The sequence below is a fragment of the Citrus clementina genome, unplaced genomic scaffold, assembly GCF_000493195.1.
Source record: "Citrus clementina cultivar Clemenules unplaced genomic scaffold, Citrus_clementina_v1.0 scaffold_3, whole genome shotgun sequence".
NCBI lineage: Eukaryota > Viridiplantae > Streptophyta > Magnoliopsida > Sapindales > Rutaceae > Citrus > Citrus x clementina.
The window spans coordinates 1,730,280-1,755,219 of record NW_006262339.1 but is presented as its reverse complement, the minus strand read 5'-3'; the positions used below and the strand labels follow the sequence as shown (position 1 = coordinate 1,755,219).

Sequence of the window (24,940 nt, the reverse complement as noted above, 5' to 3'; positions counted from 1 at the left end):
TGCAAATGTTGTATAAAAATAAGAAAAGTAAAGAAAAATCAAGATGATCATTTGAAAACTTGTGGGGTTCTTTATTATTTAATTGACTAAATTGTCATGTTTGCAGGGTAGATGTTTGTTTTGCCCTTATATTTTGAGTTAAATATACATTTAGTTTTTATATTTAAAAAATATCCCAAGACATCCTTATTGTTAATAAAAAGAAAAAATAATAATTTATTAAACTTAAAAATAACATAAAATTTACACAAACTTTTATATTATTATTTAACTTTTAGGATTAATTTGGCAAATTATTGTTTTATAAAATAATTATTAGTGAGAATATTGTTGTAAGAATATTATTAAAAAAGGAAAAAAAATAATGGAAAGAATGTAACATACTTAATAATAAGGGTGTTTTGATGTATTCTTTTTTTAAAATTTAAGAACTAAATGGACACTTAAGTTAAAATATAAGAATTAAATTAGCATTTACCCAACATGTACAGGCGTCAATATTCCTATATCTCAATTTATTTACTTTTTAGATAACTCTAAAATTAAATTTTCAATAAACATACAAAACCGAAAGGAACCGATAATATTAATAAAAAAAAATTATGTGCCTATTCTTGAAACATTACAGAAAAACTTGGGTTGTAGCAATCCAGGTGTCCTTTCTCTTTTTATTAAGGACTAAGGATGGAAAATGACTCTCTCGCTTAAAAAAAAAATGTTGAAAAAGGACTAGCTATTTATGAAGCTAGCTATTGCAAGAGGCTACTTATGAAACTGGCTCTGCACCTCTTCCAGCTTTTGAGATGATGACATAAAAACATTTTAATTTTTAGCATGTGCTTTTCGATACCCACCTCAAAAAAGAAAGCACTAAATTATGATGATAATTTACTAATAAAAACATTACTTGTACGAGGGCACTGGAAAAATGCAATATAATTGACTTAAATCTCCAATTACATTGATTCAAATTTTGCTAAGTTGATGCACACACGGCTTTAGAGCTTTAAAGTTTAAAATTCTTATTCAGTAAAGCAGTACATATACATACTCAAATCTCTGCCTTTATTGCATGGCAGAGAGCATATGCAAGAGACCATACCATCAACACATAACTTATCTATCATTATACAACCACACACACACACACACACACACACATATATAACCTTTCAATTCAGGTTTCCCCAATATGAATATATGAAGCAGAACCCCCCCCCCCCCCCCCCCCCTCTTCTTTTTTTATAATAATTATATGTGTATATAACTCAATCATATGATATGATTTGTAACGACAGAACCCTCAATCCGTCATGATCAATTTTACAAATCAATCAAGGTCGTTTTAACGATGAAAAAGCAGTGTCGTAACAGATCATATATATAACTAAGCATAATAGTAGGTTATCTAATTAATTAAGCCACACTAGCTACCATTTCAACTCCCTGGTAATTACCACCACATTTGCAGATCTTTTCTAACATTGGCTTCAGCTCCCTTGGGTGCACATTCATCATGAGCCCGTACTTCATGAACAATGTCAGCGACATCTTTTGCTCCACACGGTGGCCGGGAACCACCGTGAGGTGGTAGCGCAACAACACTTCCGCCGCGATCGACTTCATTTGTAAATAAGCCAAGTCTTTCCCTAAACAAATTCTTGGACCAGCATTAAACGCCACAAACTTGTATTGATCATGTCCCTCATACTTGTTTCCATCTTGTGAGAGCCATCTCTCCGGCTTGAACTCTAAGCAATCTTCACCCCATATAAATTTCATCCGTCCAATGGCGTATATCGAGTACGTAACCGTTGATCCCGCCGGAACAAAGGTTCCGGTGGGAAGCACGTCGTCGGAAACCACATGCTTTGAGTCTTGTGGCACTGACGGGTACAGCCTCAGCGTCTCGGACAATGCTGCCTTGAGGTATATCAATCGGTCCACTTCTTCAAACACTAACGGTTCCTCCACCCATTTTGACACGTCCGTGCCACGTGTCTCCAACAGAACGGTGCAGATTTCCGTGGCGATTTTATCTTCCACCCTAGGGTTTTGACTGACCAACCAGAAGAACCAGCTCATAGCTACTGATGATGTGTCACGTCCAGCTAGGATGAAGTTGAGTGCCACGTGTTGCAGAAACTCGTCCGAGTATGACTCTTTTTTCTTCATAAACCTAGACAGCAAGTCGTCATGCGGGGTGGTGGTCGCAGCTTCACCTTGCTCCCGGTCCCGGCTCGCTAACTCAAGCTTGCGTGTACTGATGATGTCAGACAAGTACTCGTCGATGTGTTTAAGGCTTGGGCCCATGCTGACTTCCAAGCCGAGGCGCAGGTATTTTCTCAGCTTCCAAATAGCTTGGGGCAAAAGAAAGCGTTGAAGCGTGGCTTCAGTGGCTCGATCAAAAGCCACTGCGAAGCTGTTTTCTGGAAGCCCCTGGGACAGCGTTTGTGGGTCCTTCCCAAAGGCCAATCCGCAGATGTTATCAAAAGTCATTCGAAGCAGCAGGTCTTGAAAATCAACAGGCTTGGCTTCAAGCTGTGCCACTTCAAGAATAGGGCAAAATCTATGCTTTATGGCTCTGCTCACCCAGCGAGCCATGGCTTGGCGCAAAGTCCTGGTGGTGAATTCCAATGCAGCAGTCTTCCGCTGGAACAGCCACGTGTCACCATCAGAATTGAAAATCCCGTCGCCAAGCAAATCGTGGAATGCAGCTTGCCACGTGGGACCCTTTGGATAGTTATCAAACCTGGCCTTCAAAATATGCTCAACATTTTTCGGATCACACGTGACAGTCACGAGACCCTGCTTGCGGCCTAAAACTGGAATAGCAAATATGCACGTCTGATACGTGCCGCCACACGCGCGGAGGTTGTCTGAGATCCAGTCGTGCAAGCGTTTAGAGTTCTGGAAGAGGCCCGGGAGACTGCCCAATAGGGGCCAGACGCGTGGACCACTCAGGGACCCCGACATGAATCTGAACCATAGTAAATAAGCAACTGTAGCAGATAAGATCATTAACGCGGTTGATGTATCCATGATATCCACAGCTCGCACGTTATCACCGCAGATAATTCCCTTCTAAACGCTAATTCCCCCGAAGAAAGACAATTCAAAATCCAAAAGCAAATGCTCTCTAGCACGTAAAAACATAAAATAAAATATAAAGTGTTGTGTATGTTGAAATGTAACTTTCAAACGGAAGTGATGAAGCGAACCAGACTTGAACAAATGAATTGAAGAAACGAATTAAAACCCAGATAAGAAATTGTCGAAGTAAAAGCGTCTGGTTCTTGTTCTCTTGGGAAGTGAAGAAGAAAGAGAGAGAGAGGGTGGGAGCAACGAGAAGTGTGTGAGGCAAAGAGAGAAAAAAGCAAACTGATTTATAGATAAAATGAGTGAAACAAAATAAATAAGAGCTAGCGACGGGCTGTTGTTGAAATTTCCCCAAGCCTATCTAGCTTTGCTTATATAATTAAACACACAGGCACAGCCAGCCAGCCATTAATGGCCAACTGGGGTCGTTGAAAACTTGATATATATATATATATATATATATATATATATAGATTGATGTGATAATTAATAACTAAAATCACTCGCAATCCTTTTTGTCAATATGAAAAAAGCTTGCATTTTATCTTTTCATACACAAGTAACACATGCACAACATAGTAATATTAATATTGGAGACTACTACTACTGCCTTTTTCATCTCTCTCTCTCTCTGTTTCAATAGGTGATTTTTCTATTAAAAAATAAATAAAAAAATAAAAACAAAAATTAAAAAGGCTCACCTAATTTTGCAGGAAGTTTCTCCACCACCTTAAATTCCAGCATTGAATGAAAAAGTAGTACAGGTAAATGAGATTAGTTGAGAAGTGAATATGTGTGTGTGTGTGTGTGTGTATATACACAAATTAACACATATTTGTGTGTGACATGCAATTTGTGGTAGGATTATTAAAGACTTCTATATGTATGTTTCTAGAATAATAATAATAATAAGATGAAGAAGATATATAAAAGACGTCGGTGGTGACTTTTTTTTATTATTGCTTTCATTAATGAAAAATCGGTCTTTTCATGCTTGCGATGTTCGCTCGTTGGGGTTGGGTGAGGAAGCCTAGCATTTAATTGCCTGTCTTACACGGAATCATTTTATTACTCCTAATTATTAGTCCCTCATTACCCACAAGTCACAACTTGCAATATTAGATTAATTGAAACACCACCATGAATAGAAAATTAACTTAAATTTGTGCACGGCTAAACCAGTAACCACCATGTGGTCAGTGTGTGTATGAGGTTTAATTCGCAATTTGCATGGCAGCAAGATCAATGCACAAGTGTTATGATGTTATTTTAGCCTTTTAGGATCTTGAAGTCCCTGCGGAAAGAACAATGACACGATTAATTATAGCCAAGGATTGATAGATAAATTGATGGTCGCAATTTCTTTTGCTATACATACATACATGCTGTTAATTTTAATTACCAATTTACCACACAACTTTAGTTATTTTGTTTTGAATCACGAGACTTAATTTAAAATTCCGTTTCAGACTGCAATTATTATTTTGTCAATGTTAGTAACTGTAATTCAATCAAATTATTTATCAACTTTTATTCTGCAAATCGTAGCTAAAACACCATCGTCATAAAGGACGGCCTTAAATGCAACGCATAACTGATTGCTTCCTTTTCTGTATATCTACGTCATCAAACGAACTGACTACTGATTTGTTCTTCCAACAAATAACTACACCCATCAACTTAATTACCCTTCAAAAATAGAAAATCAATGATGACTTAATCTCTTATATTGTGTGAGATGGAGCTAGATAGCGTTGTTGAAGTATCATATTTAGAATCTTAGCACTAACCATCTTGTCCATTATCGTGTCACTTTTTTGTTTTTTTAAAAAAATAATTGTAATATTTCTTAAATTTCTCTTGTGTAACATGTTTTTAATAGGTTTTCTAAAATATTTGTAGCATTATCCTGACCCAAGTTCATATGGATAATGTTCTAAATATAACTAAATAAGTCATTCTAAATTACCAAAAATAAAATAAAAAAGTTGTTGTAATATAATCCATTAAATTGGTTAAAGTTGTTTATAAATGAGAGATCATGTTGAAACTCTAAAAATAAACTCAACGCGATTATTAAACAAGTGATAAGAAACCCAATTCATCTAATAATAGTGTCATTTCTATCGGATCCAAGTCGATCATCATTTTGTGGTTTTTTTTTTTAATAAAAAAATTGAACCTTGGGTTGAAAAAGTATCCGGTAATGACATCTAATATTCTAATTGAACATATTAAACAGTCTACAGAAAGATCAAAAGCTGTCGGCAAGCATAAGGAGAGCCGTCGGAAAATAATACATGCATGTAGATAAGGGGACCCTATGGCCTATGACAAACGGGATGAAAATAAATAAAAGCTGCGGCTGGCTAGCCCCTTACCATGCCCATGCAAGTGTGGTACACTTGAGCCATATGTCCCATGTATGTATATTAATTTTATTTTTCATTTTTTATTGATACATAAATTAAATGAGCTAATTACTCTCCGTTGCATTAATTTGCATATATATATATATATATATATATAACCCACAGAACATGGTGTACCTACTCTCTGGCAGCCTGCGGTAACGAGTAATAACAATTTTTGCGGCTCTGGCGGCCGCTGCATTGACTCGTTGGCTATGTGCTATCATCACAGGCTGAATCAGAATGTGTTCCAATTTTCAAATAACTCAAAATCTTAAATATTTTCAAACGTAAGATAATTGAACATCCCTCTTTTTATCAATGACAAACTTCTGACAGCAACTATATATATGATGGTATAAGGTTAAAATTTATTTCTAAGACCTTAATAATTCAATCACTTTTATTAACAGTAGCTTTATAAAAAATTCGGCTTCAATTTTATTCTTGAACAATAGTATGAAAACACACACATATATATTTTTTATTGTTTTTAGTGACTTTTGAACTGGGCCTTAAAATTTTAGATATAAATATATACATTTAGAATTTTAATGAGTGTATTTAAAAAAAATAAAAATAAAACTTTAAAACTTAGACTGGGCCAAGAAATGGGCCAAACCCCATCAATTCTGATCCTACACTTTATTTCCCGCACCATCCTTTTGCTATTGGGCCAAATCCGAACTTCTTTACCATCCTTACCAAAAGTAAATAAGCGGAGATATTTCTTTTCAAAAAAAAAAAAAAAAATTAGTGGAGATATTTCTAATCACTATAATTTTTTTTTTTAAATTCCCATCTCTTAACGCTCTACGTAACTCCCGTAATAAAAAATTAGTGGAATTTTTTTTTTTAAATTCCCATCTCTAGACCCAGCCGCCGTCACGATCAAATAAATAACACGTGTCATCAACTTTTTCGTATTCCTCATCTGGCTGCGCGCCAGCAGCAGCAGAGGCGTCTGGTGCACGGCAGCTTCTCCAAATATGACCTTCGTCTCGTAATTTGATCACTTCAAAACCCTTTTTTGGTTCTCTTTAATCCTTAGGTTTCATGCCCCAACTCCAGAATTGCCACCTTGAGCTTCATCTTCTTTGATTTCGTCATTCTAGTCATCAATGTCCTTCACATCTTTAACTATAGATTCAATCCTCATCCTGAGGTTAAATTGTTTTAAAGAATTAATTATGACTTCACCACCTATTTATCTTTTTTTTTTTCAGTAATTTCATAGAAGAACAAAATGAAAATCAACGTAAAAATAACTAGTGAGAGTTAACGAGATAAATAAAGGGATAATATATTACCACACTTGAAACTTATTAATTACTGCAAAAGGACCCATTCGTGGATGAAAGTAAAAACTTCTTAGTGTAATTAATATTTACATAGGAGTTTGAAAAGAGAGAGAGAGTAGTTATGGAGGATTTCACTGATGAATATGACAGCTTTAATTTATTTCTTAGCATGCTAAATTGTGAACCAGCTGCCCATCTATAGAACTAGAAATCCGATGATCGGTGTTAATTCAATTTGTGACCCAGAAAAGAGAAAACTCGAAGGCAACTACCGAACTATGTTAGGTAATTACGTTAGATCATAAATTATATTATCTATATATATGGTGCGGATCGGCTTATATTTATAACGTTATAACATAAGTTTATTGAAAAGAAATCATAATAAAACGCACCCCTGTGTGCTCCATTATAACGCTATGTTATAGTAGCCAAGAGTACGTATTAATATATTATGCAACCGAACTTAATAGTATCGCTTAATTGTGCACTCCAACGCATCACTTTGGTCACATTCACACAATATAAGATGGAAGAAATCAAGTGTTTTCCAACTCGATAGTCACACATGTCGCGTTCTTCTTTGAGAAATAATATGTATAAGTATTTTTAAATGTACGTGTGTGGACTGTTGAGTCATATTTAATCCCTTCGTTGCCGATTCCTAATGCATGGTGACATATTTACTTTTTCACCTTGGCCCATTTAATTTATAATGTATCATTGCTTAATAGAGAGTATAGATGAATGTGACGAAGCAGGGTTGAACTAGAAATGACAGAAACATGCATTAATCCTAAACGCCAAGCATTCAAAATGAGATTGAAACCAACCCAACGTATGCACAGAAAGGGAACCGTCGTGAATTTATTTTTTATTTGTTAAAGCAATACGATTGAGAAATGTGGAGAAAGAGAAAGATGAGGGTAATGTCGGAAATATGGTGGAAAAGCAGTTGAGGTGTACTGAGAAATGGGGTGGTACAGTTTTAGGAAATTATAGGGGTGCGAATAGCACTGCTCATTAGCAATTAGCTAAAGCTCACATTTTACAAAAACTGAATTCTAATAAAGGAAAAGTGTCCATTCTAGCTTGATTCCTCACGGCTTGGAGAGAGAAAATTTTTAGCATATGTCAATTAATTTACGTATGATATATATAATTAAATTTAATATAAACATTACATATATAATAGTTTTTAAAAATGAATACACATATTTTATAGTATTATTTATGTATAATTGACATGATATTATTGATGTATTTTAAAATTTTTCTCAGAGAGAATTAATACTACTTTTTTTTTTTTTTTTTGGGATAAGGATTAAGGAGAATTACTGCTACTCTTTAACGCTGATAATAAAGGAAAATCTATCTGCTGCTTGTTATTAGTTACTAGAATTAGAAGTAAATTGTCGTGCAAATCCATGAGATCATGGAGGAAGGCAGCAAAACCCTAGGTAGTAAAGCGACCCGTTATCCTCTAATAAGAGCCAAGCCAATAGCTGTGATTACAATCGTTGAAGGAAGGCCGAATTTCAAATGGGTCCAAAACGAGAGAGTATACCCGGAGGGCTTAGAGCGACGAGCTTGCTCACACACAATCAGATTCGCCGCTGAACCCAACAGTGACAAGTTTCCAGCGACTGTGCTCACCCACGCCAATATCAGCCACGCTTTCTTCTCTTCGCTTTCAGATATTGCTCCTGCTGAAGCTGCCACTCGTGCTCCCAGAAGAAGCACTGAAAATGATAATTTAATTAATAATGATTATACGTACGTACGCGGTTAAAGAATAAAATAAACGAGACGCTAACCGATAGTGAATGATATGCGTTTGTTATAAACTAACTTACCGGTAGGTACATTTGAAGCAACATTTGAAAGCACAAGAATGATAATTGCAAGAATTGAAATGCCGCCAACACGATTGATTCGTGCATGCGGCTCCATTAGTGTCCATAGAGTGCTTGGTATTCCTGTTTTGTTGAAGCCTTCAACCGTAATAAACATGCCACAGAAGAATATCAAGAGAGAGTATGAAACCTGCAGTAGATTAAGAAGTATACACTAATTAATTAGTAGCTTTAATTGTACGTGGCTTTACTAACTAAGATAATGCACCCTGTTTACGCGCGCGAGCATTCATAATTGCAGAAAAATTACCTTGTCTAGACATGGCCCTGCATCCTTAAAATCAAGGACTACAAGCACAAGTGCAGCTGCTAGCGCAGTCCATGACATGTTTAATCCCATAAGCAAAGCAATCAACATCCCCAAGATAACGAGGTATGTGCAAGTTTTCCATGACACTCGCTTCCAATCCCATTTTTGAGTGTTGTCTTTTTTTCCTTCAGCCAACTTTGGTGACACCCCAAGTTCGATATCACCTCTTGCAACAATCATCTCTGCAGCCTGATCTTTGGAAGCAACTGAGTTTTGTGTGGACTCAAACTCGCCACCAGACAAATTGCATAAATCATTTTCGCTTAAACTTCTGCGTCTTTTAGAATTCCCACACTTGCTGTCATTAACGTTGATAGATGACATACACATCGGTGAGAAACAGTGCGGACTTGTATCATCGTCTTCAGCAAAAGCACTTTCTTCGTCCTTTTTAACAGACAAGACCCTCCAGTACATGCACAGGAGAATCAAAGTATTTACAAAGACACCCACAAGCATTGAAGGTAGAATTCCCAATAAGAATTTCCCAAATGAGATGCCACTTTGCAAGGCAATAACCAAGTTTTGGGGGTTACCAATTGGAGTGGCAGAGGATCCAACATTAGCACTTGAGGCCAAGGCTAGTAAAAAGGGATGAGGTGAAACACCATTTTGTCTAGCAATCTTTAGCACGAACTCAGTCAGAATGACACAACAGGTATCATTTGTGAACAAAGCACTTGAAAGGGCAGAAATGAAGCAGATTCTGCAGAGCAAGTCCTTTGCACCGCGACTTCGCCACGAAAGCACTATCTCCAAGTACTTAAACATGCCTGCTCTTTCAAGGTAAAAGCTCACAACCATGGTACCGAAAAGAAGGCCAAGGACTGAGAGATCTATGGCAGCGAATGCTTCCTTTGGGGTGATGACTTTGAAGATGATCATGAGCATGGCTCCGAGGAGAGACCCTGCAGTTCTTCCGATTGGTAGAAATGGAACTGCTGGGAAGACTGCCAATATCCAGAAAATTACAAATGCAAATGAACCTAGAACCACATTTTCGGTTGGAGCCAACGCCATCTCTGTTCTTCAATTTTTGTAAGCCTAATTTTAATTAACCCTTAGCTCATGAACAAGAGAGAACTCTATTACTCTAGCAATTCGGACAATATTCTAATACAATCACACACTCATTACTACCAACCAATTACTTGCAAACAGATAAGAACATTAGTAGTAAAATATTAAAAAAAATTAAAAAAGTTAGGTTTACAGGAGCTCTTGAACTTATACCGAAAGTGATCCACTTCAATGCCTTAAGCCTTTTGCATCCGACAAGCTCTCGAGATATTGTTATATTGATTATATTGGTCATGCTAAGTCCGTGGAAATAATAGATACAAAGACAAAACAAATTAAATAACAGTGGTCCAAGAAGGCCGGCAACAATAGGTGTTATTCAGTTAATCGGAGGAAGCATTCTTTGTAAGTCAAAGTTGCACCAATTCCTTATTTTGCCCGAGGTGCTTAGAATACGAGATTGGCCATGATGGATGTACCCGGTTGCAACTTGCAATTGGCGAATATATGTCCAGGCTCCAGCAGAAGATCACTGTATTGAAAACGAGGTTGATAAATCAGTCAGCAGAAAAGTAGTTCATGTGATGAGCATAATTTATATACATATTTTACCCTTAATAATATAATTGCTAGTTATATTTATTTGTTATTTTTAATTAATTGAATTGTTTTATTGAATAGGGAATTAATTGGAGATTGTTGATAAAAAGGGCATGAAAACACTTCAAATTGAGAAGGAATAAAGATTAAATTGGAAGACAAAAATGCAACCAAGAATTAATGGAAGTCAAGAAGACCAAAATTGGAAGTCAATCTCTTCAAAGGATAAACGGTGGGCATGCATTTGGAAAGCAAAGATTTGGCAATTTGGAATGCATGTGCTGGGCATTAAAAGAGGAAATCATTAATTGGCCTTTTGCTTTTGTGGTCAAACGTGTGCTTTGCTTTCAAAGTTTAGTAAGGAAATAATTTTAAAAGGCCTTGGTGAGTGGGCTTTATAAGTCGGTGGAGAAGAATTAATGCAATTAGAATCCAATAAGGATTAAGCAAGTCAGTAACATTATATAAAGGCAAGAGGGCCACGGGAGGAGAGAGAACTGGAGACGCAAGGATTCAAGACAGAGAAGAAAATCTGCAGCAATTCGGCTTCCCCATGGCTGAATTTATTTATTTTGTTGCTCCTAATTCAAGTATGTCTAACTAATTTTCTTATACTGAGGTTAAGGATGAAACCCTATTCAATGAAATAATTATCAATTCCCTATATATGTTCTTTGATGATTATGGTTTTTATTTCACATGATTAATTAGATGTTAATAAAATCTTTTCATCAATTCTGTCATGCATTATTGATTGTTAGGATTAATATTCAATTAAATCTATGCTTGGATTTATAAAGTTTATACATGATTATCTTTGATTCTATGTCTTTCATTAAATTGTTTACATAGAGTGCTTAGGAAAACTTTGACTCTTTGTTATTCAATATGTTTACATGAGATTCTTAGATGTCATATTATTAAGCAGAAAAAGAACCTACATTAGATTTAATTACTTGGGCTTAATTGTTATATCCATGAGATGACATAGATTGATTTCGAGTTGTCACTCTAAAATTGGGGATTAATTAATAATTAGATAATTACTAGTTGAATAGTGGTGGATTCTGAAACCTTGGTAATTCTTATCTTATTGAATTCTCCTTTATTTTAATTGCTTCCTTAGTTTAATTGGTTTAATTTTCTTAAAAACTCAATTTGCTCAACTAGGTTAGAATTAATATTAATTTTAGATTTAAATTAGACTTTTTAATTTATAACAATCCATGTGGGATCGACCTCGTTACCACTATTCTATTTCTAGATTCGTGCGCTTGCGAGTATATTAAAATTTTCACAACAAGTTTTTGGCGCCGTTGCCGGGGACTGTGCTAGAAAGTCAGTTTAATCTAGGTTGATTTGATTCTTCCACTAGTTATAATTTAGATTGTCTTTTATATTTTTTTTAATTAAAAAAAACACAAAAAAAAAATTTATTTGTCTTTAAATTCATTGTTTGGTTGTTTGATTTCTTTTATTTATTTTTTATTATTGTTGATTTGTTTTATTTTATTTTGTTTTTCTTTCTTTCCTTGTCTAGTTAGTTTATGAGTGTTTGGGAACGTGATTTAACAAATCGTTTGGTTAAAAGAGAGTCGATAATTGATAGTAGTCAAACTAGTTCTTTAGAAGTGATGGATGACCCAAATAGACTATTGCCAATACTTCCACCAGTGCAAGCAGAGAAAACCCTTAGAGAATATTTTTCACCACTTGCAGCCAACCAACCATCTTGTATTGTGTTGCCACAAACCACAGCAACACACTTTGAACTCAAGCCCTCTGTCATTCAACTTTTACCATCTTTCCATGGGTTAGAGAGAGAGGATCCATATTTGCACATTAAGGAATTTATTGACATATGCTCTACATTCCGTTTTCAAAATTTTAATGATGAGTCAATTAGGCTTCGTATGTTCCCTTTCTCATTAAAAGACAAAGCAAAAGCTTGGTTGAATTCACTTCCTGCTGGGTCTATTAGTACATGGGATGAATTGAGTAATAAGTTTCTCACCAAGTTTTTCCCTATGTCTAAAACAAATGCCCTTAGGAGAGAGATAAGTGATTTTTATCAAAGAGAGGGTGAGCAATTTTACGAGTGTTGGGAAAGATTCAATGATTTACTCCTTAAGTGCCCCCACATTGGTTTTGAGAAATAGAGACTTATACAATGCTTTTATAATGGTTTAACCATGTCGAATCGTCATATGGTAGAGTTTATGAATGGTGGGAGATTTTTGAACCTACATGAAGGGGCTGCATGAGATTTCTTTAATTCACTTTCTGAAAATTCTCAATAGTGGGATTTTTCAAATCAAAGGGAAAAATTATCTCAAGTTTCTAGAAATGGTCTATACGAAGTTAAGGATGACTTTGATGTGAAAGCCACTCTAGCTACACTTTCTAGGAAAGTGGATGCCTTAGCTCTGAACCAATCAATGAATCATCATCCTAGTGTAGCTAATGAGGTTTGTGCTCTTTGTTCTAACTTGTCTCATACAGCACAAAATTGTCCATCATTACCAGCCTATCAAGAGGCTTATTCTGAGCAGGTACATGCCTTACAATCATATGAGAAAACCCCCAATAATCTATATTCACCCACATATAATCCTAATTGGAGGAATCACCCTAATTTTTCTTGGAAACAAAATCAACCTTTGTCAAACCAAGGAGGACAACAGTTGAACATGCCCAATCAACAATTTGTCCCTCCTAACCAAGTACATCCTCCTGCCCAACAACCTATGTCTCAATTTGTTGCACCCCAACAAAGAAAGCCTTCTTTAGAGGATACACTTCAAAGTTTCATTCAGTCAACCCAACAAGCTTTTCAGTCAAACACTCAAGCTATTCTAAAGCTTGAACATCAATAGGGTCAATTAGCAACTACAGTAGCTGAGAGAGAAAAAGGAAAATTTCCAAGTCAACCAATTCCTAATCCCAAAGGAGTGCATGAAGTTGGATCGAGTTCAAGCCATCAGCATGAAGAAGCAAAATCTGTTATGACCTTGAGAAGATGAAAGTTATTTGACAACAAGGTGGAGATTCAAACAAGAAAAACATATGAGCCTACTTCTTCAGATCCAGTTCCATCACAAGACTCATCACCAAATGATCCTGAAAAGAGTGGCCCGCCAGCTTACATTCCCAAGGCTCCTTTTCCTCAAAGGTTAACAAAGGCAAAGAAAGGGACTTCAACAGGTGAGATTATGGAAATCTTTAAGCAGGTAAGTATAAACATCCCTTTACTCGATACTATTAAGCAAGTTCCTTCCTATGCCAAGTTTTTGAAAGATTTATGTACTAAAAAGAGAAATTTACATGTCACTAAAAAGGCATTTTTAACTGAACAAACTAGCAATTTACTTCAATGTAAAATGCCACCAAAATTTAAGGATCCTGGTTCTCCTACTATCTCATGTGTTATAGGGAACCAATGTTTTGATAAAGCATTATTGGATTTGGGTGCTAGTGTTAATCTCTTGTCTTATTCTGTTTACATGCAACTTGGACTAGGTGAGTTAAAATCAACTCCTATTATTTTGCAACTTGCTGATAGATCAATGAAAATACCTCGTGGTATTATAGAGGATGTGTTGATACAGATTGACAAATTTTATTATTCTGTTGATTTTATCGTTATTGATACTCAGCATGTACATGATCCTAAGAAACACACTCCAGTTATTCTAGGTCGTCCTTTCTTAGCTACAGCTGATGCTCTTATTAATTGCAGGAATGGAAATATGCAGCTATCTTTTGGTAATATGATCATGGAATTGAATATTTTTAATGTTACCAAGCAGCCACAAGAAGAAGATGAATTTGTTGAAGCAAATATGATAGAGGAATTAGTAGAAGATTCATTCATTTCTAACCATACTGATGATCCATTAGAGGCATGTCTAACTCATTCTGATTTATCTTTTAATGATGACAGTGCAATTGCAGAAGTCAGCGCTTTACTTGATGCACCTCCAATTACGGACACAACTAAATGGAAGACAAAGTCAGAACTACTGCCTCATTCTGAGAAGAAAATTGGCCCATCTGCAGAGGCACCACCAAAATTGGAACTCAAAGCATTGCCCGACACTCTGGAATATGCATTCTTGGGAGAATCTGACACTCTACCTGTTATTATTTCTTCTTCCTTCGATCTTGAGCAAAAAGGTAAGTTGTTATGTATTCTAAAAAAACATAAGGAGGCAATAGGATGGACCATCGCTGATATTAAAGGTATTAATCCAGTAGATTGCATGCATCGTATTCATCTTGAAGAAAATGCTAAACCTATTAGGGAAATGCAACATAGGCTAAATCCTAACATGAAAGAAGTGGTAAGAGCTGAAGTAATCAAATTATTAGATGCAGGAATTATTTATCCTATTTCAGATAGCTCTTGGGTTAGCCCTGTGCAAGTTGTTCCTAAGAAATCTGGTGTTACAGTAGTTACTAATGCTAATAATGAATTAATTCCCACTAGAGTAACTACAGGTTGGCGTGTTTGCATTGATTATAGAAAATTGAATTCATTCACAAGAAAATATCATTTTCCTCTTCCATTTATTGATCAAATGCTTGATAGACTTGCAGGTCATGATTTTTATTGTTTTCTAGATGGATATTCAGGTTATAATCAGATCCCTATAGCTCCAGAGGACCAGGAGAAAACTACTTTTACTTGTCCCTTTGGAACTTTTGCATATAGGAGAATGTCATTTGGTTTATGCAATGCACCTGCTACATTTCAAATATGCATGCTTAGTATTTTTTCTGATATGGTTGAGAGATTTCTTGAAGTATTCATGGATGATTTTTCTTTTTATGGAGATTCTTTTGATGAATGTTTACAGCACCTAACATTAGTTTTGCAGAGATGTAAAGAAAAGAACTTGGTTCTAAATTGGAAAAAGTGTCACTTCATGGTAAAACAAGGTATTGTTCTTGGTCATATAATTTCCAGCAAAGGTATAGAAGTCGACAAAGCTAAGGTGGATTTAATTTCTAATCTTCCATATCCCAAATCCGTAAAAGAAGTAAGATCTTTCCTTGGACATGCTGGTTTTTATAGAAGATTCATTAAAGATTTTAGTAAAATTTCTAGACCTTTATGCAATTTACTTGTTAAGGATGCACCTTTTATCTTTGATGAATCTTGTCTTGATGCTTTTGCAAAGCTTAAGAAATTGTTGACTTCTTCACCTATCATTCAGCCACCTAATTGGGATTTGCCTTTTGAAATTATGTGTGATGCATCTGATTATGTTGTAGGAGCAGTTTTAGGACAAAGATTAGATCGTGCCTTATGTGATTTATTATGCTAGTATGACACTCAATGATGCACAGTTGAACTATTCAACTACAGAAAAAAAAATGCTAGCTGTGGTATTTGCACTTGATAAATTCAGATCTTATCTTATAGGTTGTAAAGTGATTATTTTTACTGATCATGCTGCTTTAAAATATTTGTTTACTAAGAAAGATGCCAAGGCAAGATTGATTCGTTGGGTGTTGCTTTTACAAGAATTTGACATTGAATTTAGAGATAAAAAAGGTTCTGAAAATATTGTGGCGGATCATTTATCTCGCCTTGATCTTAAATTTATTCTAGAATCTTTACCTTTGAATGAGTCTTTCCCAGATGAGCAACTTATGAGTGTAAATGTTGTACCATGGTTTGCTGATATAGTTAATTACCTTGTTACAGGTCAAATCCCAGAGCACTGGGCTAAGCAAGATAGAACAAAATTCTTATCTAAAGTGAAAGACTTCTTTTGGGATGATCCCTATTTATTTAAATATTGTGCTGATCAGATTATTAGGCGATGTGTTCCCGATAATGAAATTCAAAGTGTTATCTCATTTTGCCATGAACAAGCTTGTGGAGGCCACTTTAGTGCTAAAAAGACAGCAACAAAAATTTTACAATGTGGTTTTTATTGGCCTACTCTTTTTCATGACGCTTACTTTTCTGTTCTTTGTGTGATAGGTGCCAACGTATGGGTAGCATTTCAAAGAGGAACATGATGCCACTCAATCCTATTCTTGTGGTTGAGATCTTCGATGTATGGGGTATTGATTTCATGGGACATTTTCCTCCATCTTGTGGTTATCAGTATATATTGGTTGCAGTAGACTATGTGTCGAAGTGGGTTGAAGCCACTCCATGCAAAACCAATGATCATAGGGTTGTAGTGAAATTCTTGAAGAGTAATATTCTATCTCGTTTTGGTTTTCCTAGAACAATCATTAGTGATGGTGGTACCCATTTTTGCAATAAACCTTTCAAAACTCTTTTGAACAAATATTCCATTACACATAAGGTTGCCACCCCATACCATCCTCAAACCAGTGGCCAAGTAGAGATTTCTAATAGAGAGATCATGCAGATTCTAGAGAAAACAGTTAGGCCAGATAGAAATGATTGATCTTTGAGACTTGATGATGCATTGTGGGCATATAGGACTGCTTTTAAAACACCAATTGGGATGTCGCCTTATAGACTTGTATATGGAAAAGCATGTCATCTGCCAGTAGAGTTGGAGCATCGTGCATATTGGGCTATCAAGAAATTCAATTTTGACATGCAGCAGGCTGGTTCCAAGAGAAGATTACAACTAGCAGAACTTGAAGAGATCAAGAATGATGCATATGATAATGCTAAGATTTACAAGCAACGTATGAAAGTCTTTCATGACAAGCACATTTTGAGAAAATCCTTTACACCAGGTCAGAAAGTACTTTTATATAATTCCCGATTGTATCTCTTTCCAGGTAAGTTACGTTCTCGATGGTCTGGTCCTTTTGTAGTTCGTAATGTCTTCCCTTATGGAGCAATTGAGATTGAAAATTTTAAAAATGGTGATTTATTTAAGGTCAATGGTCAAAGATTAAAACCATTTTTAGAGTTAAGAACACCAAAAGTTGAGGAGATACTTTTAAATGATCTTGTTTATCAGGATTAATTAAGTCCATCTTTGCACTCTTGTTTTATTTTAATAGTAGGTTTTCTTTTCTTTGTTTGTTTTTCTTTTCTAATGTTTTCTTTTCATTTGGCATTTTCTTTTAAGCTTTCCCAGCCCATCCAGGTGTGTTCTCTCCAACTTTCTTTTTATTATTTATGTTTTTATTATTTTTTTTCTTTCATTTGTTTGCATGCATATCTTTTGTTTGTGAAGCATTGAGGACAATGTTCCAAATAAGTTTGGGGGTGGAAATAGTGTGTGCTTTGTTTGTTAAAAAAAAAATTTGTGTTGTTTTTTCTCTTTTTGTTTTTATGTGAAAAGCCAATGATAAGAATTTGATTGACAATGAATATGGTTTTTAGAAAGGGTTGAATATTGTCTTAGTTTATACTTGATTCTTGTGTTAGTTCCTCTTGATTGAGATTCTTTAAACCATGAGCACTAATATCAGTTCTTTCATGATTTTGACTTGAAATTTGAGATTGACGCAGCCTGAGTTGAGAATTTTAGATAGAGTAAATGACTGTTTATCTTGATTCTTATCTCCACAATACACAATAGTATACACGGGCACCACAGTCAGAAATAGCTACCTATAACCCTTAAGAGTGAAGCTATCCTTGAGTAATTTGGGCCTATGTACCACCAGTATGTAGAGGATAATCTACCATGAGAAGAAGGCTACCTTAAGGGGTAGAGTGAAAGCTCCTGACTAAGGTTAAAAAAAAAGAAAAAAAAAAGAGAAAAAGAAAAAAAAATCAAGTGCATGTGCTAAAAAAAATCAAAAGAAAATGCATATAAAAGCCTGTGAGAGGAAAAAAATTTGGAGATCAAGATGATAAGATTAGTTTGACATACTCTGTTCTTTATTTGAGGCGAATGTTGTGGATATTGAAGATTTTAGGAATGAATTTGATTGAATTGATTTCACACACACACTACAAGAATCGAAAGAGAGATGGGATTGATTATTGAATTAAAGTTAGAACTTTGCCAATATTTGAAATTTTCTTTGAGCTATATAATTTTTGCAATCTTTGAGGCTATTTTTCATGTTTTATTTAAAGTTTTTTTTTCTTTTAATTTAATTTTTTTTTTAATGATGTTTGTGGGTATCATCACTGAAGCCCTCACGAGACTATAACTCGTCCACTAGGGCCGCCTAGGGGTTTAAAGGCTTGTTGCATACGCTAAATGCAATCGCGATTACCTGCGAAAGTGGTTTAGTTAGGATTTACTTTTTGTTTCGTTACTTTTGTTTTTGTTTTAAATTTTAGTTTTGCTCGAGGACTAGCAAAATCTAAGTTTGGGGGTATTTGATGAGCATAATTTATATACATATTTTACCCTTAATAATATAATTGCTAGTTATATTTATTTGTTATTTTTAATTAATTGAATTGTTTTATTGAATAGGGAATTAATTGGAGATTGTTGATAAAAAGGGCATGAAAACACTTCAAATTGAGAAGGAATAAAGATTAAATTGGAAGACAAAAATGCAACCAAGAATTAATGGAAGTCAAGAAGACCAAAATTGGAAGTCAATCTCTTCAAAGGATGAACGGTGGGCATGCATTTGGAAAGCAAAGATTTGGCAATTTGGAATGCATGTGCTGGGCATTAAAAGAAGAAATCATTAATTGGCCTTTTGCTTTTGTGGTCAAACGTGTGCTTTGCTTTCAAAGTTTAGTAAGGAAATAATTTTAAAAGGCCTTGGTGAGTGGGTTTTATAAGTCGGTGGAGAAGAATTAATGCAATTAGAATCCAATAAGGATTAAGCAAGTCAGTAACATTATATAAAGGCAAGAGGGCCACGGGAGGAGAGAGAACTGGAGACGCAAGGATTCAAGACAGAGAAGAAAATCTGCAGCAATTCGGCTTCCCCATGGCTGAATTTATTTATTTTGTTGCTCTTAATTCAAGTATGTCTAACTAATTTTCTTATACTGAGGTTAAGGATGAAACCATATTCAATGAAATAATTATCTTTTTATTTAATTAATTCCCTATATATGTTCTTTGATGATTATGGTTTTTATTTCACATGATTAATTAGATGTTAATAAAATCTTTTCATCAATTCTGTCATGCATTATTGATTGTTAGGATTAATATTCAATTAAATCTATGCTTGGATTTATAAAGTTTATACATGATTATCTTTGATTCTATGTCTTTCATTAAATTGTTTACATAGAGTGCTTAGGAAAACTTTGACTCTTTGTTATTCAATATGTTTACATGAGATTCTTAGATGTCATATTATTAAGCAGAAAAAGAACCTACATTAGATTTAATTACTTGGGCTTAATTGTTATATCCATGAGATGACATAGATTGATTTCGAGTTGTCACTCTAAAATTGGGGATTAATTAATAATTAGATAATTACTAGTTGAATAGTGGTGGATTCTGAAACCTTGGTAATTCTTATCTTATTGAATTCTCCTTTATTTTAATTGCTTCCTTAGTTTAATTGGTTTAATTTTCTTAAAAACTCAATTTGCTCAACTAGGTTAGAATTAATATTAATTTTAGATTTAAATTAGACTTTTTAATTTATAACAATCCCTGTGGGATCGACCTCGTTACCACTATTCTATTTCTAGATTCGTGCGCTTGCGAGTATATTAAAATTTTCACAACACATGCATCATCTTCTTTTTCAACTAAAGCAAAGAAATGGGTCCATTTGGCAGAATGATGGGGCCTGGCAATTGGAGAATGAGTTCTATATGATTAGCCTCGCAAAACTGAATGATGTAATCTGGTGACGTGTGAAAACAATTTGCCCATTTGTTAGTTGGATCTAAATGCCAGTGAAGGATCAAACCAAAACAAGTGCTTCTTAAAATTTAACTTCATTATCTTCACATGAAGCCAAGACTTGTTTGTTGCATTGTTAAAAGCAAAAATGAATCCAAAGTGATGAGGTCACTTCAAAGCGTGCTTCGAGAATTATTCTTAGAGCCAACTTTTTCCAATTTTTATCATTGATGGAATATCTATTTCCATATCTTTAGAATTAGGACCATCATTTATGGTGCATGCTGAGTTTAGTGTTCGAATTTGGGAATTAAAATGAGAAATTAAAATTATTGCCGGCATTTATTTTATTAAATAAAAGTAGAAATTAGAATCGAAATTATGGACCAGTCCCAATTTAGGAATGAGAAATACATGATTGATTCCCAAGTGGGGTGAGAATCAGTTTCCTATTCCTAAGAGTTCTATTGTTATTTCTACTTTAAATGAAAAATACAAACATATATATAAAAAACAAGTCTAAACTCCTCGGATTGGAGCTCCATCAGCCGAACGCCATCAGCCCATCATAGCCAAACCTCCTCGTCACGGCCAAAATCAACCACTATCTTCGTCATCACTGATTCGTTGGCTGTGAAGCAACAGCTGGTTGCCAGTTTCATCTCCGTTTGGACCATCTCAATTTCGTATTTATCTCGATTTCGTCTCCATTTGATCCATCTTGGTTTCGTCTATGTTTCATCTCCGATGCCCATGGTTCCAATTTGATGATGATGATGGTTCCATTGTTGTTGTTGTTATGATGATGATGATGATGATGATTCCATTATTGTTGTTGTTATGATGATGATGATGATGATGAATTGTATTATTATTAATTAATATATTAATGTTAATAATAATAATATTATTATTATTAACAATATTATAACATTATAATAATAATAATTAAAATACAAAATAATAATTATGAAGATAGTTAATTAAGAACTCTTTAGTAATTTGAAACAATCTAATTTATTCCAATTTTGATTCCAAAACAAAATAAATGGAAATGAAGTTCATTTTGATTTCCATTCTTACAATTCAAATAAACAACTTATTATAATTCTAATTCCTCATTTTAATTTCAGATTATTTCCATTTCGTTCACTGAACACACTATTAGATACATCTGTACCCAACATCCCCCGTTCGTAATGTGGCTGGGGATAGCAAACCGGTTTAGCCAGATCCCACCCGCAAGGATTTAAACCGGCCCTCAGTACGGGCCGAAGGCCTTGAAAATCATGGTCCGTGTTTTAGTCGAGCTTAGACTCGGGCTTACATCAAATTTATCCTAGAAATTGGATTGGCCCGACTCGACCTGTCCACCTTGGACTGGCATTTCATAGACTTGGGCCTCCGTTGAAATATGGGCTTGTCCAGGCCCGTTTTGACCCATTACCGACCTCAATATATTGGGCCTATGGACCGATATAATGATTGGCTGGCGGCCAACCTATGACAGGGCTAGAACAGGCTGCCGCTTCCTAAACCGCGCGTGCAGGCTTCTTCGAAAGCATACTGGCGCTGAAGGTCCTTCGAAATTCTCACAGGAATAAGTGCACAGTTGCTATTTGACCTACGTGAACACTTCAGCGGGGATTAACCAAACCCAAATTTTTTCAAATGCAAGGTTCAGCACCCCGGATTTTCTTTGAAATTCTCATTGCAAACGTACAAATTCATACGTGACTCAACGTCCGTGACATCGAGTCGTTTACATCTAGGCTGCAGTTTTTAGCTTCATTAAAAAAGCATGAAAGCAGCTAACTGTAGTGCAGTACAACGATCTTATAAGTCAGCCATTCATGAAGCAGAAACAGAGGAATTATTAAAACTGTTGAGAAACAAAGTTGTTGATTTCATTTCTATGGCAATCAACTGTACATTAATTACAACAACAAAATTGTAAAGAGTTAATGTAGAAAGAATTGATTTTCACAGGAGGAGGTAATAAAAGTTGAATCCATATTACAAAGAATTGGTTGATAAAAAAATTAAATAAAAAGAAAAAGCCATCCACTTGCAGATGCTGAGCTAAGACATAATTACAGAACTTGAAAACACCTACCAATATGTATGATTATAGAATCATCCTATTATCTATTATCATCCTCCCTCCTCACCTACTTAAGCTTAACCTTTTCTTATCAAAATCCTCGACTTGAACTCTGCCAAACCTCTACAGTTTGCTGACCTTTGCGCGTCACAAACATCTTGTTGCCTCCAAACGACAAATTGGTTATCTTTGATCCTCCCATATCTGTTACTCTTCCCATCAAATTCTTCCTAAACACCCTCTCCTCTAATGGCCCACCTTCACGACTTTTTCTTGAACCCATCACAATCTCGGACCACAATTCAATTTCGCCGCCTTTCCCACAAAACACTTGGTTGGCATGACACTCAATCTTACATCCAAAACCTTCTTTCCTTTTCCCATTAACCATTTTCCTCCCATCACCTAGACAAATCCATTCACTCGAATCTCCCAATTTCCTTAAGTCCATATAAGAAACCTCACCTGAATTAATACCAACCTTGTAAATGGCAGACAAATTATCGGACACCGTTACATCAGAAAAGCAATCAACCTCATCCTTGACCTCCCACGCAACATTACCCGACCTTATATCCCAAAATTTAATATTCCCCGTCACCTTAGAAATGTCACTATGAGATCCAGATGCCAGAAGCAAATTATAGCTCGAAACCCACCTCAATTTTGTAGCTGGGATAGCAGATTCAATATCAGTCCCATAAATCTCATTTTGACCAATCTCATTAACAGGTTTCAAACTATTAATATCATAAACCATAATCGAATTCGAATTCCTACGACCAGACTCAAAACTAACAAACAAATGTTTATCTGACGAACCAATCGCCTGAACCGTAGAACTAGACCTAGTGACATTTTCCCAATTCAAAGTCTCTTTCACATACCCATTTTCAAGGTCAAGAACTTGCAACCCGGAAAAATCGGTGGCACCAGCTGCAGCAACGCCAGGAGATAACGCTAGCAGCGAATCAACGGCAGTGAAATGGGTCAAGATTGTTGACTTCTTCCTCATAGACCAATCAAAGGACGTGATTTTGCTTCCGTGACTAACATGAAGAGTCCCATAATTGGTCGTGGCGATTGCAGACGGCGAATCACGTCCGTTTAACGGAAGAATCAACGACTTCTCGAGGCTAAAAGCGTCGAACTGCGACGGGTTCGACTGAGAATTAATCAAAAGTGACTCGATGTTGTAAAACTTGGACTCCTCAATCAGGTCTTCAATGTCAAAAGCTTTCGCCTTTGAGGGTAAATTACCGGTGCGTAAAAGAGACAACAAGATGGAGAACAACTCGGGATCTCGGTCGATGAATCGGTGAGTGGAATCGGCGAGTTTTGAGAGGAGGGATTTGGGACCGGCTAGGGCTAGGGTTTGTTTTGTGGTTTGGAAGATCTGACCACCAACATCAATTGTAACAATGTTTGAATCAATCGATTTCGATTTCGATTTCGATTTTGATGGTGGCATTGAGGTTGCAATCGAGGGCATAGTTTACAGTTTTTTTTTCCCTTTCAAAAAGCCTTAATTTTGTGAAACAAAACTCCAACTGTTTTTTTCTTTTTTGAAGCTTTTGAATTGCGAAGAGCTGAGGATGCCTGAAGCGTGAAGGCATTTATAAATGGATTATATTTGGAATTTCCAGAAGGTCAATTTTCAGCTTCTCGGTCAAACATGGAGGAAGGATCTTTTTTTTAAAAAAAAAAAAAACAAAATATATTAAAAGTGTATATGATGGAAGGATCTGAGCTACCGCTCCGCTGTTGTAAGTTGAACCTTCTTTCCTTTTTTATTTTTATTTATTTATTTTAAATCTTACAATGACATTGGCATAGCCGTCCAACGTAGACCTTTGACCTGGAATTATTTGTACTTGATGACAAGATGAATAATGCACGAATAGGTTAATTAAGAAAATTTTGCTAGAAATTTCAAATAAATTTACTCAAATTTGATTTTTTTTAAATGAATAGTAAAAAAGTTAACAGAATATAATCTAAAGGGTATATGCATATTTAAAAAATTAAAAGCCACTCTCAAGGTGATTATCATCAACACGTGCTTACAAAAATTAAATATAAATTTTATCTACCGAAGGTTCCAAAGATATCAATAATACAATGAAAACTAATAATCCTTTTGGGCAAGAAAGCCAGTTGGGGAGGAAAGTTACTGCCACCTCTCCAATTAAAAAGCATGATTCACATGTTAGGTACAATATGGATGGCGCAATATTTTTAATTGCATAAATTGTCAACCGAATCACACCAAAAATGACAGAAGCAAGTTATAAAAAAATTTGAAATTAAAGGTGCCAGCTTGTAAGAGTTTTGATTATTGTGTGGTGTGAATCGTGTGATAAATATATTATGGTGGTTCTGTTGCGATATTACTCTCAAAACATCAATGACGGGCCGCTGAGGTAGCAGATATTCGTA

The 24,940-nt window shown here is 35.3% G+C and overlaps 4 protein-coding genes across 4 annotated transcripts; 1 reads left to right on the top strand and 3 right to left on the bottom strand.

The window, feature by feature from the left end:
- Positions 1–1,245: 1,245 nt before the first annotated feature.
- On the bottom strand, positions 1,246–3,452 carry LOC18048646 (cytochrome P450 86A22). Its single transcript, XM_006439463.2, has one exon. It carries the CDS (start codon positions 3,040–3,042, stop codon positions 1,417–1,419), a length of 1,626 nt encoding a protein of 541 aa, XP_006439526.1. The 5' UTR covers positions 3,043–3,452; the 3' UTR covers positions 1,246–1,416.
- Positions 3,453–8,194: 4,742 nt separating this feature from the next.
- LOC18048645 (silicon efflux transporter LSI2) lies at positions 8,195–10,200 on the bottom strand. The gene is made up of 3 exons (XM_006439462.2): positions 8,978–10,200; positions 8,668–8,857; positions 8,195–8,553 (listed from the first exon to the last, which is right to left on the bottom strand). Exons 1-3 carry the CDS (start codon positions 10,055–10,057, stop codon positions 8,288–8,290), a joined length of 1,536 nt encoding a protein of 511 aa, XP_006439525.1. The 5' UTR covers positions 10,058–10,200; the 3' UTR covers positions 8,195–8,287.
- A 2,649-nt stretch (positions 10,201–12,849) lies between these two features.
- On the top strand, positions 12,850–17,091 carry LOC112100211. The gene is made up of 6 exons (XM_024188933.1): positions 12,850–12,867; positions 12,958–13,209; positions 13,699–13,887; positions 13,972–14,833; positions 16,086–16,338; positions 16,653–17,091. Exons 1-6 carry the CDS (start codon positions 12,850–12,852, stop codon positions 17,089–17,091), a joined length of 2,013 nt encoding a protein of 670 aa, XP_024044701.1.
- A 5,273-nt stretch (positions 17,092–22,364) lies between these two features.
- LOC18048644 (BTB/POZ domain-containing protein At5g41330) lies at positions 22,365–24,202 on the bottom strand. The gene has a single exon (XM_006439461.2). It carries the CDS (start codon positions 23,991–23,993, stop codon positions 22,593–22,595), a length of 1,401 nt encoding a protein of 466 aa, XP_006439524.1. The 5' UTR covers positions 23,994–24,202; the 3' UTR covers positions 22,365–22,592.
- Between the last annotated feature and the right edge of the window lie 738 nt (positions 24,203–24,940).